Here is an 18,587-nt window from a genome sequence, read left to right on the forward strand (position 1 = left end):
GGAGTAAGAGGAGTTATCGAGGCATGCTGGGAGTAGGAGGAGTTATCGAGCATGCTGGGAGTAGGAGGAGTTATCGAGGCATGCTGGGAGTAGGAGGAGTTATCGGGGCATGCTGGGAGTAGGAGGAGTTATCGGGGCATGCTGGGAGTAGGAGGAGTTATTGAGGCATGCTGGGAGTAGGAGGGGTTATCGAGGCATGCTGGGAGTAGGAGGAGTTATCGGGGCATGCTGGGAGTAGGAGGAGTTATCGAGGCATGCTGGGAGTAGGAGGAGTTATCGAGGCATGCTGGGAGTAGGAGGAGTTATCGAGGCATGCTGGGAGTAGGAGGAGTTATCGAGGCATGCTGGGAGTAGGAGGAGTTATCGGGGCATGCTGGGAGTAGGAGGAGTTATCGAGGCATGCTGGGAGTAGGAGTTATCGAGGCATGCTGGGAGTAGGAGGAGTTATCGAGGCATACTGGGAGTAGGAGGAGTTATCGAGGCATGCTGGGAGTAGGAGGAGTTATCGAGGCATGCTGGGAGTAGGAGGGGTTATCGAGGCATGCTGGGAGTAGGAGGAGTTATCGAGGCATGCTGGGAGTAGGAGGAGTTATCGAGGCATGCTGGGAGTAGGAGGGGTTATCGAGGCATGCTGGGAGTAGGAGGAGTTATCGGGGCATGCTGGGAGTAGGAGGAGTTATCGAGGCATGCTGGGAGTAAGAGGAGTTATCGAGACATGCTGGGAGTAGGAGGAGTTATCGAGGCATGCTGGGAGTAGGAGGAGTTATCGAGACATGCTGGGAGTAAGAGGAGTTATCGAGGCATGCTGGGAGTAGGAGGAGTTATCGAGGCATGCTGGGAGTAGGAGGAGTTATCGAGGCATGCTGGGAGTAGGAGGAGTTATCGGGGCATGCTGGGAGTAGGAGGAGTTATCGGGGCATGCTGGGAGTAGGAGGAGTTATTGAGGCATGCTGGAGTAGGAGGGGTTATCGAGGCATGCTGGGAGTAGGAGGAGTTATCGGGGCATGCTGGGAGTAGGAGGAGTTATCGAGGCATGCTGGGAGTAGGAGGAGTTATCGAGGCATGCTGGGAGTAGGAGGAGTTATCGAGGCATGCTGGGAGTAGGAGGAGTTATCGAGGCATGCTGGGAGTAGGAGGAGTTATCGGGGCATGCTGGGAGTAGGAGGAGTTATCGGGGCATGCTGGGAGTAGGAGGAGTTATCGGGGCATGCTGGGAGTAGGAGGAGTTATTGAGGCATGCTGGGAGTAGGAGGGGTTATCGAGGCATGCTGGGAGTAGGAGGAGTTATCGGGGCATGCTGGGAGTAGGAGGAGTTATCGAGGCATGCTGGGAGTAGGAGGAGTTATCGAGGCATGCTGGGAGTAGGAGGAGTTATCGAGGCATGCTGGGAGTAGGAGGAGTTATCGAGGCATGCTGGGAGTAGGAGGAGTTATCGGGGCATGCTGGGAGTAGGAGGAGTTATCGAGGCATGCTGGGAGTAGGAGGAGTTATCGGGGCATGCTGGGAGTAGGAGGAGTTATCGAGGCATACTGGGAGTGGCTCAGTAACAGTAAATGGCTGTCTGGTGATCCGGCGATCTATCACGTCTGTCTGTTTCTGGACCCCATAATGAATTATCTGGGGGGGGGGGATACAGACACCTGTGTTATCGGTAGATGTGACCCCCGTCTTCTCTCCTCTCTGTGTATCATAAACAATTTCTCTTTTATTTTCTCAGCTTTTTCCTCCCGGGTCCATCTCCGCGCTGCGGATCTCCTGCAGCCCCTTTGCAGCCACTTCCCGTCTCCATACACTCCAGCGATGGCATTTCTCAGGGCGGTGACAACCTCGGACCGTGTCTGTGAGATGAGCGGGAAAACAGTCACTTGTAGTCACCATCAGACAAGGGAGGAGAACAAATGGGAGGCGGAGACGCTGTCATCCTATCACAGGAAATGCCTAAAAAAAAAAAGACAATCATGGCGGGATCTCCAGAGATCATTTTAACGGCAGATTTAACGAGATGGAAATCTCTGTTGCCACGACATCGACATTCCTATGCAATCTGAGCGATTTCACGCTGTGCTTGCTGGGTGATCGGCAGTGGAAAATCATCAGCTTTTGCTGCTTTCTGATTCAATCTCTGTCTCCAGTCAGGAGGATTCATGAGCTGCGGCTGATGGAAAGCAGCTGCTGTCAGGCTTTGTACCGCGGGATGGGACGAGGCCTCTTGGAGCGCAGTCAGCGATTGCATATCCTCGGCATTATTTGCATTCCTCAGGACGCGGGGCCCCGCCCCTCCCCCAGCAGAACTTTGGACGCAGCAGAAGATCCGGCGCAGTTCACGGCTGACTCTTCCCAAAGTCGGAGGCGCCATGGCTGAGTTCACCACCGCCGGCGAGTACGAGGCCAAGATGGACCCGCGCCTGTATCTGGAGTCCTACTTCCATCTGGGATCCGGGAGCCTGGCGGACGACTACCTGCGATTCGTCCTCGGGAAGATGCACGCCGTCTTCTCATCAGGTACGAGGTGGAACCGCGAGCGAGCGACCAATCACAATGCAGCTATCGGTGATCCGACAGCTGGCACCTGATACGCACTGCGCTGACCCAGCGACCAGGGACTGAGCGACCAATCACAATGCAGCTATCACCGATCCGACAGCTGACACCTGATACGCACTGCGCTGACCCAGCGACTGGGGACCGAGCGGCCAATCACAATGCAGCTATCGGTGATCCGACAGCTGGCACCTGATACGCGCTGCGCTGACCCAGCGACCGGGGACTGAGTGACCAATCACAATGCAGCTATCGGCGATCCGACAGCTGGCACCTGATACGCGCTGCGCTGACCCAGCGACCGGGGACTGAGCGGCCAATCACAATGCAGCTATTGGCGATCCGACAGCCAGCACCTGATATGCGCTGCGCTGACCCAGCGACCGGGGACTGAGCGGCCAATCACAATGCAGCTATTGGCGATCCGACAGCCAGCACCTGATATGCGCTGCGCTGACCCAGCGACCGGGGACTGAGCGGCCAATCACAATGCAGCTATTGGCGATCCGACAGCCAGCACCTGATATGCGCTGCGCTGACCCAGCGACTGGGGACTGAGCGGCCAATCAGATTTCATTTCTCTTCTAGTTAGACCAAGGGTGGGCAACATACGGGAAAAACGTGCCGCGATCGCAGAAAACACGCTCTGCGTTTTCAGGTGCCATTAAAATGAAGGTATCCTCTAACTCAGGGCAACTGTGGCCCACCAGCTGTTGGTGAACTACAAGTCCCATCATGCCTCTGCCTTTGGGAGTCATGCTTGTAACTGTCAGTTTTGCAATGCCTCATGGGACTTGTAGTTCTACAACAGCTGGAGGGCCACAGTTGCCCTGAGTTAGGGAATACCTTCATTTTAATGGCACCTGAAAACGCAGAGCGTGTTTTCTGCGATCGCGGCACGTTTTTCCGTGTGGGAAATGCGCCGCAAACAAAATCACAGGCCGCCCAAAAATGGTTCCAGAATCTTTATTGGGCGTCGTGCAATTTTGTTTGCGCAATCGCGGTGCATTTGCTCTGCGGAAAAAAAACCACGCCGCGATCGCGCTGAAAACACCCTGCGTTTTCAGGTGTCGTTGAAATGAGCGGCAGCTGAGCGTTCACCACCCACAATATCATGGCGGCCGTTACAATGAGTTCGTTTGACGATAAGTAATACAAATTGCCACCAAGTAGAAAACAATGTATCATTTATTGATCCGGAAATATCTGCGATCCGTACAAATACAACGCAAACGGCGAGGAGAAGCCGCAGGGGGGGCTACATTCCTACATACAGGGGGACCAAGGCAGGGGGGCTACATTCCTACATACAGTGGGACCAAGGCCGGGGGGCTACATTCCTACAGTGGGACCAAGGCAGGGGGGCTACATTCCTAGATACGGAAGGACCAAGGCAGGGGGGCTACATGCCTACATACAGTGGGACCAAGGCAGGGGGGCTACATTCCTACATACAGTGGGACCAAGGCGGGGGGGGGGCTACATTCCTAGATACGGAGGGACCAAGGCAGGGGGGCTACATTCCTAGATACAGAGGGACCAAGGCATGGGGGGCTACATTCCTAGATACGGAGGGACCAAGGCATGGGGGGCTACATTCCTACATACAGAGGGACAAAGGCAGGGGGGCTACATTCCTATATATGGGGGACAAAGGCAGGGTGGCTACATTCCTAGATACAGAGGGACCAAGGCATGTGGGGCTACATTCCTAGATATGGGGGACAAAGGCAGGGGGGCTACATTCCTATATATGGGGGACAAAGGCAGGGGGGCTACATTCCTAGATACGGAGGGACCAAGGCAGGGGGGCTACATTCCTAGATATGGGGGACCAAGGCAGGGGGGCTACATTCCTAGATATGGGGGACCAAGGCAGGGGGGCTACATTCCTAGATATGGGGGACCAAGGCAGGGGGGCTACATTCCTAGATACGGAGGGACCAAGGCAGGGGGGCTACATTCCTACATACGGAGGGACCAAGGCAGGGGGGCTACGTTCCTAGATACGGAGGGACCAAGGCGGGGGGGCTACGTTACTAGATACGGAGGGACCAAGGCGGGGGGGCTACATTCCTACATACAGGGGAACCAATGCAGGGGGGCTACATTCCTAGATACGGAGGGACCAAGGCGGGGGGGCTACATTCCTAGATATGGAGTGACCAAGGCGGGGGGGCTACATTCCTAGATATGGAGGGACCAAGGCAGGGGGGCTACATTCCTTGATACAGAGGGACCAAGGCAGCGGGGCTACATTCCTAGATATGGAGGGACCAAGGCAGGGGGGCTACATTCCTAGATACGGAGGGACCAAGGCGGGGGGGCTACGTTACTAGATACGGAGGGACCAAGGCGGGGGGGCTACATTCCTACATACAGGGGAACCAATGCAAGGGGGCTACATTCCTAGATACGGAGGGACCAAGGCGGGGGGGCTACATTCCTAGATATGGAGGGACCAAGGCGGGGGGGCTACATTCCTAGATATGGAGGGACCAAGGCAGGGGGGCTACATTCCTACATACAGTAGGACCAAGGCAGGGGGGCTACATTCCTAGATACGGAGGGACCAAGGCGGGGGGGCTACATTCCTAGATATGGAGGGACCAAGGCAGGGGGGCTACATTCCTACATACAGTAGGACCAAGGCAGGGGGGCTACATTCCTAGATACGGGGGGACCATGGAGGATGACTGTAGCCCCCATCTTTCTGAGTTAAGATTACAGACTGGAATAGAATTATAGAGTTCAGACTGACAACCTTTTCCTCAGAATCGGCCCTTCTGGGGGTGTGGCCATCCCGAGATCCCATCCAGTCAGCACTGTGCAGTTGTCGGACATTGATGGGGGGCGGTAACCATCTCGCATTGTCCTCCACAGGTGCGGTGAAAGGCGACACCCTCATTGACGTTGGCTCCGCCCCGTCCATCTACCAGCTCCTCTCCTCCTGCGAAGCCTTCGAGAAGATTATCGCCACGTGGTTCACGCAGAGCGAGCTGCACCAGCTGCAGAAATGGCAGAACAAAGAGGCCGACGCGTTTGATTGGTCGTCCATCCTGAAACACGTCTGCGGTCTGGAGGGAAACAAGTGAGTATGTTATGTTCAGCAATACGAGGGAATGATTTCCAGGGTCAGAGAATGAGCAGACCACACCTCCATGATTGACAGGACTGAAATCCAATGAAAAGAAGGGGCAGGCTGGGGGGGAAAGAGCTAGATGACGCTGGACGTCCTCCAGGAAATGAGGCGGAGCTCTGTCTGAATTCTGCAGCTTCTAATGCACATTGTGAGCAGCTCTCAGTGTGCGGTGAGCTCAGAGGAAGCCGTTTCCATCGAAAATTAAAATAATGAATGTGAATCTGTTGCAGAGCGACCCCCCAGGAGAAGGAAGAGAAGCTGAGGGGGAAAATCGAGAAGGTTTTGCACTGTGACGTCAGCAGGAGCAACCCCCTGGCACCGATCGACGCTCCCAAAGCCGATTGCGTCACCGCCGTCGTTTGCCTGGAAGCGGCCTGCAGGAACTTCGAGACCTACGGCCTGGCCCTCAGGCACCTGTCCCACCTCCTCAAACCCAACGGGCACCTGCTGCTGGCGGGGGACCTGGGCGCCAATTACTACGAGGTCGGCGCCGAAAAGGTCTTCTCGCTGCCCGTGAGCGAGACGTTCCTGAGAGAAGCGCTTCCCGGAAACGGCTATCGCATCGTAGAGCTGGCCACCTTCGGGAAGCCCGACGACGCCGACCCCAACGCTTCCGACTACGAGGGCTTCTACTTCGCCCACGCCCAAAAAGTGTAGCTGGGAGGGCTAACCGGGGAGGCTTGGGGCGGAGCCTTCGTGACCGTGCCGTGTGGGTGCGTACATTTCACGCGTCGCGAGTTCCCGACTTCTTATGAGCTGAGGGACATTTACATACTCTATAGTCAATTTGGTAAAATTTCAAGATGGCCGGCGTCACACTGTAGGTGAGGTGGTGCGGGCTGTGCTCTCTCCTCCCCTCCTCCTGCCTGCTAGCGCAGCTCCTGTGTGGCTGTGAACACCGCCACCTGCTTGTTAATACAGGAGAGCAGGGGCAGATTGACCATTCAGGAACTCGGGCAGTGCTTGAGGACCCAGGGTCAGTAGGGGGCCCCATCCCATGACCTTTCATAGGCTTTTTTGGGTGTGGTTTGAGTGTGGGCGAGGATACAGGGGCCCCATGATCCCCTATTACCCGGGGGCCCTATGAGTTGTTAGTCCACCCCTGCAGGAGCACTGCACTGGCAGGAAAGAGGAGGGGGAGTGAGAACACAGCCTGCACTGCTAGTTCCAGACTTCCTACAAGCTGAGGGAGATTTACATACTCTATTGTAAATTTGGTAAAATTTCAAGATGTCGGGCGTCACACTGTAGGTGAGATGGTGCGGGCTGTGCTCTTTCCTCCCCTCCTCCTGCCTGCTAGTGCAGCTCCTGTGTGCCTGTGATCACCGCCACCTGCTTGTATAGTACAGGAGCGCTGCACTGGCAGGAAAGAGGAGAGGGAGAACACAGCCTGCACCGCGTCTCGGCTCTCTCCTCCCCTCCTCCTGCCTGCTAGTGCAGCTCCTGTGTGCCTGTGATCACCGCCATCTGCTGGTTAATACAGGAGAGCTGCACTGGCAGGAAAGAGGAGGGGGAGGGAGAACACAGCCCGCACCGCGTCTCGGCTCTCTCCTCCCCTCCTCCTGCCTGCTAGTGCAGCTCCTGTGTGCCTGTGATCACCGCCATCTGCTGGTTAATACAGGAGAGCTGCACTGGCAGGAAAGAGGAGGGGGAGGGAGAACACAGCCCGCACCGCGTCTCGGCTCTCTCCTCCCCTCCTCCTGCCTGCTAGTGCAGCTCCTGTGTGCCTGTGATCGCCGCCATCTGCTGGTTAATACAGGAGAGCTGCACTGGCAGGAAAGAGGAGGGGGAGGGAGAACACAGCCTTCACCGCGTCTCGGCTCTCTCCTCCCCTCCTCCTGCCTGCTAGTGCAGCTCCTGTGTGCCTGTGATCACCGCCATCTGCTGGTTAATACAGGAGAGCTGCACTGGCAGGAAAGAGGAGGGGGAGGGAGAACACAGCCCGCACCGCGTCTCGGCTCTCTCCTCCCCTCCTCCTGCCTGCTAGTGCAGCTCCTGTGTGCCTGTGATCGCCGCCATCTGCTGGTTAATACAGGAGAGCTGCACTGGCAGGAAAGAGGAGGGGGAGGGAGAACACAGCCTGCGCCTCTAGTACCTGACTTCCTATCAGCTGAGGGAGATTCACATACTCTATAGTAAATTTGGTAAAATTTCAAGATGCCCAGCGGAAGTTAAAAATCTTTTAGGGCCGGTTCACACTATAGAAACGCAGCCTGGATGCGTTCTGGATGCGTTTTTGTTTGTGCGTTCCAGATAATTTTTTCCTCGCATTGCAATTTCAATAGGGTCGTGTGCGTTCCGGTGCATTTTTGTTTGTGCATTTTTGACGCATTCTAGTGCGTTTTTGGTGCATCCCAGTTAATTTTTTCCTCTTTTCAGTTTTAATATGGACATGTGCATTCCTGTGCGTTTTTGATGCGTTCCGGTGCATTTTTCCTCTCTTTTCAATTTAAATAAGGACGTGCGTTCCGGTGCGTTTTTGCATGCGCGTTTTTTGACGCATCCCAGTTCATTTTTTCCTCTCTTTTCAGTTTTAATACGGACATGTGCATTCCAGTGCGTTTTTGCTTGCATGTTTTTGTCGTGTTCCAGTGCTTTTTGGTGCATTCCAGTGCATTTTTGCTTAATCATTTTTGACGCGTTCCAGTGCGTTTTTAGTGCGTTACAGTTCATTTTTTCCTCTTTTCAATTTAAAAAGGGACATGTGTGTTCCGGTGCGTTTTTGGTGCGTTTCACCGCGTTCCAGTGCCGTTCTGTGCAGGAAAAATGCGGCTTGTTCTACTCTTTTTTTTTTCTGCAACCGGAATGCACCAGAACTGCCAGCGCTGATGAGAACTATGACACCGACCGCCATATCACCGACTTTCTGTGCGTTTTGGATGCAGAAAAAAACACAACTGAAACGCATGGAGTGTGAACCGGCCCTGAATGTAATTTTAAAAGCCTTGACCGCCTATGTATGGCTCTGGCGGTGATCAGCCATGACTGTGCCGTGCCGGCAGTGAAGGGACGAGGTCCTATAGAGTGCCAGATGCAAAGATCCAAGTGTGATTCCCGACCCTCCCTTCCAGGTCCATGAACTCCTTCAGCAGCAGAGGTGGCAGGTCCTGCCCTTTATTATGAAGCGCCCGAGGCAGCTGCCTGGTCTGCCTACCCCTCAGCCCACAATCTATCATGGCGTGACCCCACCCCCCGCGCCCCCACATGTCTGAGTCCCTCGGTGTCTCTTTGTATGACCAGTGAACACACGTCTGTATTAATAAAGGAGAATCATTTGCACCCGTGTCTTTGTTTTCTTTCTCCAACTCTGGAAGAGGCTCAGCAAACTAAGGCGGTCGCATTCCTTCTCTGCGTTGTCAGGAGTTATGTGGCGGCTCTGGATTCATGAAAGCGATAATAAACCCGAAACCAAGAATGGAGCATAATGCAGCTTACCAGTCCTTAGATGTGGCGGCTGCATTCCTTTTCTTTTTTTTCCTCCTCTGTTTTCACCTGGTGGTCCGGCCAGTAACACACCTCCCGTATTAGAGCGCCCCCACTCTGGAGGAAGGAGCACAGGGGGCAATCATTCGATGTGGCGGCTGCATTCATTTTCTTTTTTTTCTTTGCCCCCCCCTCCGTTTTTAAGTGGTGATCTGGCCAGTAACACACTTCCCATATTAGAGCGCCCCCACTCTGGAGGAAGGAGCACGGGGGGGAATCATTCGATGTGGCAGCTGCATTCGTTTTCTTCCCCCCCCCCTCTGTTTTCACCTGGTGATCTGGCCAGTAACACACATCCTGTATTAGAACGCCCCCACTCTGCAGGAAGGAGCACGGGGGAAATCATTCGATGTGGCAGCTGCATTCGTTTTCTTCCCCCCCCCCCCTCTGTTTTCACCTGGTGATCTGGCCAGTAACACACATCCTGTATTAGAGCGCCCCCACTCTGGAGGAAGGAGCACGGGGGAAATCATTCGATGTGGCAGCTGCATTCGTTTTCTTCCCCCCCCCCCCCTCTGTTTTCACCTGGTGATCTGGCCAGTAACACACTTCCCATATTAGAGCGCCCCCACTCTGGAGGAAGGAGCACAGGGGGGCAATCATTCGATGTGGCAGTTGAATTTGTTTTCTTTTAATTTTTTGGGCTATAAACAAAACACCGATAATTTTGAAAAAAAAAAATATATTTTTTTTTTACTTTTTGCTATAAAACATATCCAGTAAAAAAATTTAAAAAAATCTAATTTCGTCATAAATTTCGGCACCCAAATTACATTTACATCCTTTTTTTCCCACAAATTGAACTTTCTTTCGGCGGTATTTGATCCTCTGTGCGTTTTTAATTTTTTTGGGCTATAAACAAAAAAGACCGACAATTTTGAAAAACAAAAAAATATATATTTTTGACTTTTTGGTATAAAAAACGTCCAGTATAAAAAAATTTAAAAAATCTAATTTCGTCATAAATTTCTGCCAAAATGTATTCCGCTAAAAAAAAAATTGTGTAAATGAATTGGTTTACGTGCCAGTGATAGCGTCTACAAATGGCGGGATAGATATGGGGATTTTTTTTTTTTTCTACTGGTAATGGCGGCGATCAGCGACTTGTAGCGAGACTGCGGCGGGCATTCTGACACTCGGGGGGGGGACTGACTTGGTGTCACTGACATCCCCAGTGACACCATTAGAGTGATCAGTGCTGATAAAAAAGCACTGACACTGTACTAATGGCACCGGGCAGGAAGGGGTTAACATGAGGGGCGATCAAAGGGTTAACTGTGTGCTGGGCGTGTTTTACTAGGGTCTGCGTGTTTCACTGTACGCATGCTGGTATGCAGAGCCATACAAAGCAGTGTGCAGGAGCTGACAGGGGAGAGATCTGTGCTGTTCATACACAGGTCTCTCTCCTGTCAGAGATACTCGGTGATCATCAGGTGCCGGCGGGTAATCACTGGCCGGGACTCAGTGATTGACAGCCGAGGCCGCGAATGGTGGCGCGGGTAGGGCGCTCGTGCGCGCCCCCTACCTGGAAATGCGAAATCACGTGTGTGTATATATATATATATATGTGATTTTGCACACCCCTGTAGCAGTATTTCTGAAAAGTGGAGTAATTATAGGGGACGAAACGCGTTAGGGACGCCATGCTGAGTGCTTCCTCATTGGTTCAGCAGGAAATATGAATGTAAGGATCATAGAACAGGATGGCGCAGAGGTCACGGTGTAGATAGATGATTCCTGTGGACTGGAGATGTCAGGTCATGTATCGGTGAAACCCTTCCAGGGATTTCTTACCTCTCACAGGACCGCCGCCGACACCCCATCTGCTCTCCTCCCCTGAAGGTCGGCACCATCTTTGTTCAGACAATCCGGAGCCTTGGAAAATAAATTCTCTGCGTTCCTTTTTTTTTGTTTGACCTCCGGAGATGATTAACCGCGGGGCCGCTGCAATAAAGTTCGATGATTTTATTAGATGGGGCGTAGTGCGGGGGTGCAAAGGGCAGGTCTTGTTTTCTACATCTTGCAGTAAAATCAGTTCTTGTCACTCAGATGTATGGAGATTACTTCTGGGGCCCGTTTATAAAGCAGTGAATCTGACATTCACCGAACATTGGCTGCGGTGGAGGTTTCCTGATGGTGACAACAGTGGGTGTTGAAATGGCCACTCACAGCCCTCGTGACAACAAAGGTGCGGATGTGGGAAGCGTAGACAGAGCGTTGTCACCCTAGAACAGGAAGTAGACCAGGACCTCCGTGCCGGGATAGCCCTTCCCAACGAAGCGGCCTCACAGAAATGAATCTACCAATATATGCGCCACCAGGGGCGGACTGACAACTCATGGGGCCCCCGGGCAATAGGGGATCATGGGGCCCCTGTGTCCTTGCCAAACTGAAAAAAGCCTATGAAAAAGGTACCAGGGTCATCTCATGGGGCCCCCTACTGACCCCGGGTCCCTGGGCAGTCCCCGAGTTTCCAAATGGTCAGTCTGCCCCTGTGCGCCACGTTATTTCAGGTACTTATATAGCGCCGTCCGTTTACGCTGCACTTTACATATATATTGTGCATTCACATCAGGCCCCGCCCCCAAGGAGCGTGCAATCTAAGGTCCCTAACTCACATTCATACATACACATACTAGGGACAATTTAGACCGGATCCAATTCACCTCCCAGCATGTCTTTGGAGGTGGGAGGAAACCGGAGTACCCGGAGGAAACCCACACAGGCACAGGGAGAACATGCAAACTCCAGGCAGGTGGTGCCGTTGTTGGGATTCGAACCGACGACCCGAGCACTGCCAGGTGGAAGTTTGGACTTAGAGCGTGCTCCAGACACGGAGATCGGGCTCTCCTCCAATGAGGAGGTCCGCTTTATGGTCACCTGATCACTGTGGGAGCATCTGATTGCCTATCACAGCGCTCAGTCACTGGACCGGGTGTGTTCTCCTCTTCACTGGATACAATGTATCTTCTCCTCGCTGGAGGAGACAAATGTAACAATGTAAGGCCGCCTTCACCCGGGGGTTCCGTATGTCCGCTCTTCATCTGTGCGTTTACGGATGACAAACCGACACCCATGTATTTCTATGGACTAGCGGATGTAAACGGACGATCGGTAATGTCCGCGTCCGTTAACATCCAGTTTTTTGCATGGAAGGTCCTTTTACCCCGGCGGTCCCTTATTTCATCACTTCAGTCACATTTTTTCATCAGTTTACATTCGTTTTTCATCACTTTATGTCAGTTTTTCATCAGTTTACATTTGTTTTTTTACATCCTTTACCAATGCAAAAACAGACTGTATGTCCATTTACATATGTTTACAATAATTTATGTCCGTTTATATCCTTTTTGTCCATTTACATCCCTTTTTTTAGTCCATTTACATCCGTTTTTCATCAGTTTATATCAATTTTTCATCAGTTTACATTCGTTTTTTACATCCTTTACCAATGCAAAAACAGACTGCATGTCCGCTTACATCCATTTACATCAGTTTATGTCCGTTTACATCTTTTTTGTCCATTTACATCCTTTTATCCCATTTATATCAATTTTTCATCAGTTTACATTCTTTTTTTACATCCTTTACCAATGCAAAAACAGACCATATGTCAGTTTACATCCATTTACATTAGTTTATGTCCGTTGACATCTGATTACATTCGTTTGTATCTATTTACATCCTTTTTTGTCCGTTTACATCCGTTTTTTTAGTCCGTTTACATCCGTATTTCATCAGTTTACATCCTTTTTTGTCCGTTTACATCCGTTTTTTTTGTCCGTTTACATCCGTATTTCATCAGTTTACATGAGTTTTTTTACATCCTTTACCAATGCAAAAATGGACCGTATGTCCGTTTACATCCATTTACATTAATTAATGTCTATTTACATCCGTTTACATCAGGGTTTTTGTCCGTTTACATTTGTTTATGTCTGTTTTACATCCTTTTTTGTCCATTTACATCCTTTTTTTCCCCATTCCGGGTTTTTTTTTTTTACAGAAGAAAAATAGGGTTTTCTTCCGTTCTAAAAAATGGATGTCAATGGATGCGGACATTAACAGATGTAAACAGACGATCATCCGTTTACGTCCGCTAGTCCATAGAAATACATGGGGGTCTGTTTTTCATCCGTAAACGGACATGAATAACGGACATACAAAACCCCCGGGTGAAAAGGGGCCAAAGAAAGCCCTATTTTTCTTCTGTTAAAAACCCCCCAGAATGGACGAAAAATGGATGTAAACAGACATAAATAAATGTAAAGAGATGTAAATGGACAAAAAAGGATGTAAACGGGCATAAACTAATGTAAACGGACGTAAATGGACATACACTAATGTAAACGGATGTAAATGGACATACACTAATGTAAACGGATGTAAATGGACATACACTAATGTAAACGGATGTAAATGGACATACACTAATGTCAGCAGATGTAAATGGACATACACTAATATCAGCGGATGTAAATGGACATACACTAATGTAAACGGATGTAAATGGACATACACTGATGTAAACGGACGTAAATGGACATACACTAATGTAAACGGATGTAAATGGACATACACTGATGTAAACGGACGTAAATGGACATACACTGATGTAAACGGACGTAAATGGACATACACTGATGTAAACGGACGTAAATGGACATACACTGATGTAAACGGACGTAAATGGACATGCACTGATGTAAACGGATGTAAATGGACATACACTAATGTAAACGGACGTAAATGGACATGCACTAATGTAAACGGATGTAAATGGACATACACTAATGTAAACGGATGTGAATGGACATACACTAATGTAAACGGATGTAAATGGACATACACTAATATCAGCAGATGTAAATGGACATACACTAATGTAAACGGATGTAAATGGACATGCACTAATGTAAACGGATGTAAATGGACATACACTGATGTAAACGGACGTAAATGGACATACACTAATGTAAACGGACGTAAATGGACATACACTAATGTAAACGGATGTAAATGGACATACACTGATGTAAACGGATGTAAATGGACATACACTGATGTAAACGGATGTAAATGGACATACACTAATGTAAACGGACGTAAATGGACATACACTAATGTAAACGGACGTAAATGGACATGCACTAATGTAAACGGATGTAAATGGACATACACTAATGTAAACGGATGTAAATGGACAAACACTAATGTAAACGGATGTAAATGGACATACACTAATGTAAACGGATGTAAATGGACATACACTAATGTAAACGGACGTAAATGGACATACACTAATGTAAACGGATGTAAATGGACATACACTAATGTAAACGGATGTAAATGGACATACGGTCCATTTTTGCATTGGTAAAAAAATGGATGTAAACGGATGAAAAACTGATGTGAACGGAATGCTTTTTTCTTGGAAGAAACGTGACTGAACTGATGAAGAAAACGGATCTCCGGTGTGAAAATTATAATAAGGGCTCATTCACACGGACGTTCCGATTGGTTCCGCCTGCCTGGTTTTCAGGTGGATCAGATCAGAACCTCCATTCACCTCTATGGAGCGGCGGATATAAACGGATATGTGTACGTTTACACCCGCCGACATCCAATCTGATCCGATCCACCAAAAAGGGACGGTTGGGGATCCAATTCCCCTTTCGTCTGTCGGTCCGTATTCATCTGACTGCCCATTGAGAAGAGCGAGCGGCTCTGTGTCTGCTCTGCACCAGCGGAGGGGACACGGACCTGTCATCTGCTTGCTCAGCCCCCCCCCCAGCGGAGCCCCCTCCCCCGCTGAGCACACATCAAGGCTGCACCCGGCCTTCGGATTGGTTGTCCTCCATCATGATGGGATTTACATTTGTAGACAAAAACACAATAACCGTCCTGGAGACGGGACTGAAGAGGTTTATCAGGGACCAATCAGATCTCAGCGTGTATATCAGGGGATCTGCATGGCTGATGAATGAATGGCTGCGCCCACATGGGGGGTCTGCAGGTGAGATCTCACCAGGGGGGGTCCCTGTGTCCTGAATACAGGAGGAGGAGCCCGCCGCACCCGCAATATTGCATAGACCCCGGTCCCTGACCCCTCATACAGGACCGGGACTAGAGGAAGGAGGCTGAATCCTGAGACCCCCCCAGGGATGGCGACTGCAGGATCCCCCTAAGAGACCCCCATTGTGAGTGCCAGACCAGAGACTCAGACCGGGACCCCCCTGTGTTATATAGTGAGGACCGAGGCCGGGACCCCCCTGTGTTATATAGTGAGGACCGAGGCCGGGACCCCCCTGTGTTATATAGTGAGGACCGAGGCGGGGACCCCCCTGTGTTATATAGTGAGGACCGAGGCTGGGACCCCTCTGTGTTATATAGTGAGGACCGAGGCGGGGACCCCTCTGTGTTATATAGTGAGGACCGAGGCTGGGACCCCTCTGTGTTATATAGTGAGGACCGAGGCCGGGACCCCCCTGTGTTATATAGTGAGGACCGAGGCCGGAACCCCTCTGTGTTATATAGTGAGGACCGAGGCCGGAACCCCTCTGTGTTATATAGTGAGGACCGAGGCGGGGACCCCCCTGTGTTATATAGTGAGGACCGAGGCGGGGACCCCTCTGTGTTATATGTGAGGACCGAGGCGGGGACCCCTCTGTGTTATATATGAGGACCGAGGCTGGGACCCCCTCTGTGTTATATATGAGGACCGAGGCCGGAACCCCTCTGTGTTATATAGTGAGGACCGAGGCGGGGACCCCCCTGTGTTATATAGTGAGGACCGAGGCGGGGACCCCCCTGTGTTATATAGTGAGGACCGAGGCCGGGACCCCCCTGTGTTATATAGTGAGGACCGAGGCCGGGACCCCTCTGTGTTATATAGTGAGGACCGAGGCGGGGACCCCTCTGTGTTATATAGTGAGGACCGAGGCGGGGACCCCCCTGTGTTATATAGTGAGGACCGAGGCGGGGACCCCCCTGTGTTATATAGTGAGGACCGAGGCGGGGACCCCCCTGTGTTATATAGTGAGGACCGAGGCGGGGACCCCCCTGTGTTATATAGTGAGGACCGAGGCGGGGACCCCTCTGTGTTATATAGTGAGGACCGAGGCCGGGACCCCTCTGTGTTATATAGTGAGGACCGAGGCGGGGACCCCCCTGTGTTATATATGAGGACCGAGGCTGGGACCCCTCTGTGTTATATAGTGAGGACCGAGGCGGGGACCCCCCTGTGTTATATAGTGAGGACCGAGGCCGGGACCCCCCTGTGTTATATAGTGAGGACCGAGGTGGGGACCCCCCTGTGTATATAGTGAGGACCGAGGCAGGGACCCCTCTGTGTTATATAGTGAGGACCGAGGCGGGGACCCCTCTGTGTTATATAGTGAGGACCGAGGCGGGGACCCCCCTGTGTTATATAGTGAGGACCGAGGCGGGGACCCCCCTGTGTTATATAGTGAGGACCGAGGCTGGGACCCCTCTGTGTTATATAGTGAGGACCGAGGCGGGGACCCCTCTGTGTTATATAGTGAGGACCGAGGCGGGGACCCCTCTGTGTTATATAGTGAGGACCGAGGCCGGGACCCCTCTGTGTTATATAGTGAGGACCGAGGCAGGGACCCCTCTGTGTTATATAGTGAGGACCGAGGCCGGGACCCCTCTGTGTTATATAGTGAGGACCGAGGCCGGGACCCCTCTGTGTTATATAGTGAGGACCGAGGCGGGGACCCCTCTGTGTTGTATAGTGAGGACCGAGGCCGGGACCCCTCTGTGTTATATAGTGAGGACCGAGGCCGGGACCCCTCTGTGTTATATAGTGAGGACCGAGGCGGGGACCCCTCTGTGTTATATAGTGAGGACCGAGGCGGGGACCCCCCTGTGTTATATAGTGAGGACCGAGGCGGGGACCCCCCTGTGTTATATAGTGAGGACCCTCTGTGTTATATAGTGAGGACCGAGGCGGGGACCCCTCTGTGTTATATAGTGAGGACCGAGGCGGGGACCCCTCTGTGTTATATAGTGAGGACCGAGGCGGGGACCCCTCTGTGTTATATAGTGAGGACCGAGGCCGGGACCCCTCTGTGTTATATAGTGAGGACCGAGGCCGGGACCCCTCTGTGTTATATAGTGAGGACCGAGGCCGGGACCCCTCTGTGTTATATAGTGAGGACCGAGGCGGGGACCCCTCTGTGTTGTATAGTGAGGACCGAGGCCGGGACCCCTCTGTGTTATATAGTGAGGACCGAGGCCGGGACCCCTCTGTGTTATATAGTGAGGACCGAGGCAGGGACCCCCCTGTGTTATATAGTGAGGACCGAGGCCGGGACCCCTCTGTGTTATATAGTGAGGACCGAGGCGGGGACCCCTCTGTGTTATATAGTGAGGACCGAGGCGGGGACCCCCCTGTGTTATATAGTGAGGACCGAGGCGGGGACCCCCCTGTGTTATATAGTGAGGACCGAGGCTGGGACCCCTCTGTGTTATATAGTGAGGACCGAGGCGGGGACCCCTCTGTGTTATATAGTGAGGACCAAGGCCGGGACCCCTCTGTGTTATATAGTGAGGACCGAGGCGGGGACCCCTCTGTGTTATATAGTGAGGACCGAGGCCGGAACCCCTCTGTGTTATATAGTGAGGACCGAGGCCGGGACCCCTCTGTGTTATATAGTGAGGACCGAGGCAGGGACCCCCCTGTGTTATATAGTGAGGACCGAGGCCGGGACCCCTCTGTGTTATATAGTGAGGACCGAGGCGGGGACCCCCCTGTGTTATATAGTGAGGACCGAGGCTGGGACCCCTCTGTGTTATATAGTGAGGACCGAGGCCGGGACCCCTCTGTGTTATATAGTGAGGACCGAGGCTGGGACCCCTCTGTGTTATATAGTGAGGACCGAGGCTGGGACCCCTCTGTGTTATATAGTGAGGACCGAGGCGGGGACCCCTCTGTGTTATATAGTGAGGACCGAGGCCGGGACCCCTCTGTGTTATATAGTGAGGACCGAGGCGGGGACCCCTCTGTGTTATATAGTGAGGACCGAGGCCGGAACCCCTCTGTGTTATATAGTGAGGACCGAGGCCGGGACCCCTCTGTGTTATATAGTGAGGACCGAGGCGGGGACCCCTCTGTGTTATATAGTGAGGACCGAGGCGGGGACCCCCCTGTGTTATATAGTGAGGACCGAGGCGGGGACCCCTCTGTGTTATATAGTGAGGACCGAGGCTGGGACCCCTCTGTGTTATATAGTGAGGACCGAGGCCGGGACCCCTCTGTGTTATATAGTGAGGACCGAGGCCGGGACCCCTCTGTGTTATATAGTGAGGACCGAGGCGGGGACCCCTCTGTGTTATATAGTGAGGACCGAGGCTGGGACCCCTCTGTGTTATATAGTGAGGACTGAGGCGGGGACCC

At 52.1% G+C, this 18,587-nt stretch overlaps 1 protein-coding gene across 1 annotated transcript; it reads left to right on the forward strand.

Moving 5' to 3' along the window:
- Positions 1 to 1,999: 1,999 nt before the first annotated feature.
- On the forward strand, positions 2,000 to 8,962 carry LOC149428726 (nicotinamide N-methyltransferase-like). The gene is made up of 3 exons (XM_089667073.1): positions 2,000 to 2,502; positions 5,425 to 5,632; positions 5,914 to 8,962. The coding sequence occupies exons 1-3, from the start codon at positions 2,355 to 2,357 to the stop codon at positions 6,338 to 6,340; spliced, it is 783 nt and encodes a 260-aa protein (XP_089523199.1). The 5' UTR covers positions 2,000 to 2,354; the 3' UTR covers positions 6,341 to 8,962.
- Positions 8,963 to 18,587: the final 9,625 nt, after the last annotated feature.

The sequence above is a fragment of the Staurois parvus genome, unplaced genomic scaffold (genome assembly GCF_062004578.1).
Source record: "Staurois parvus isolate SC_StPar_1 unplaced genomic scaffold, SC_StPar_1.0 ptg003004l, whole genome shotgun sequence".
NCBI classification, from domain to species: Eukaryota; Metazoa; Chordata; class Amphibia; order Anura; family Ranidae; genus Staurois; species Staurois parvus.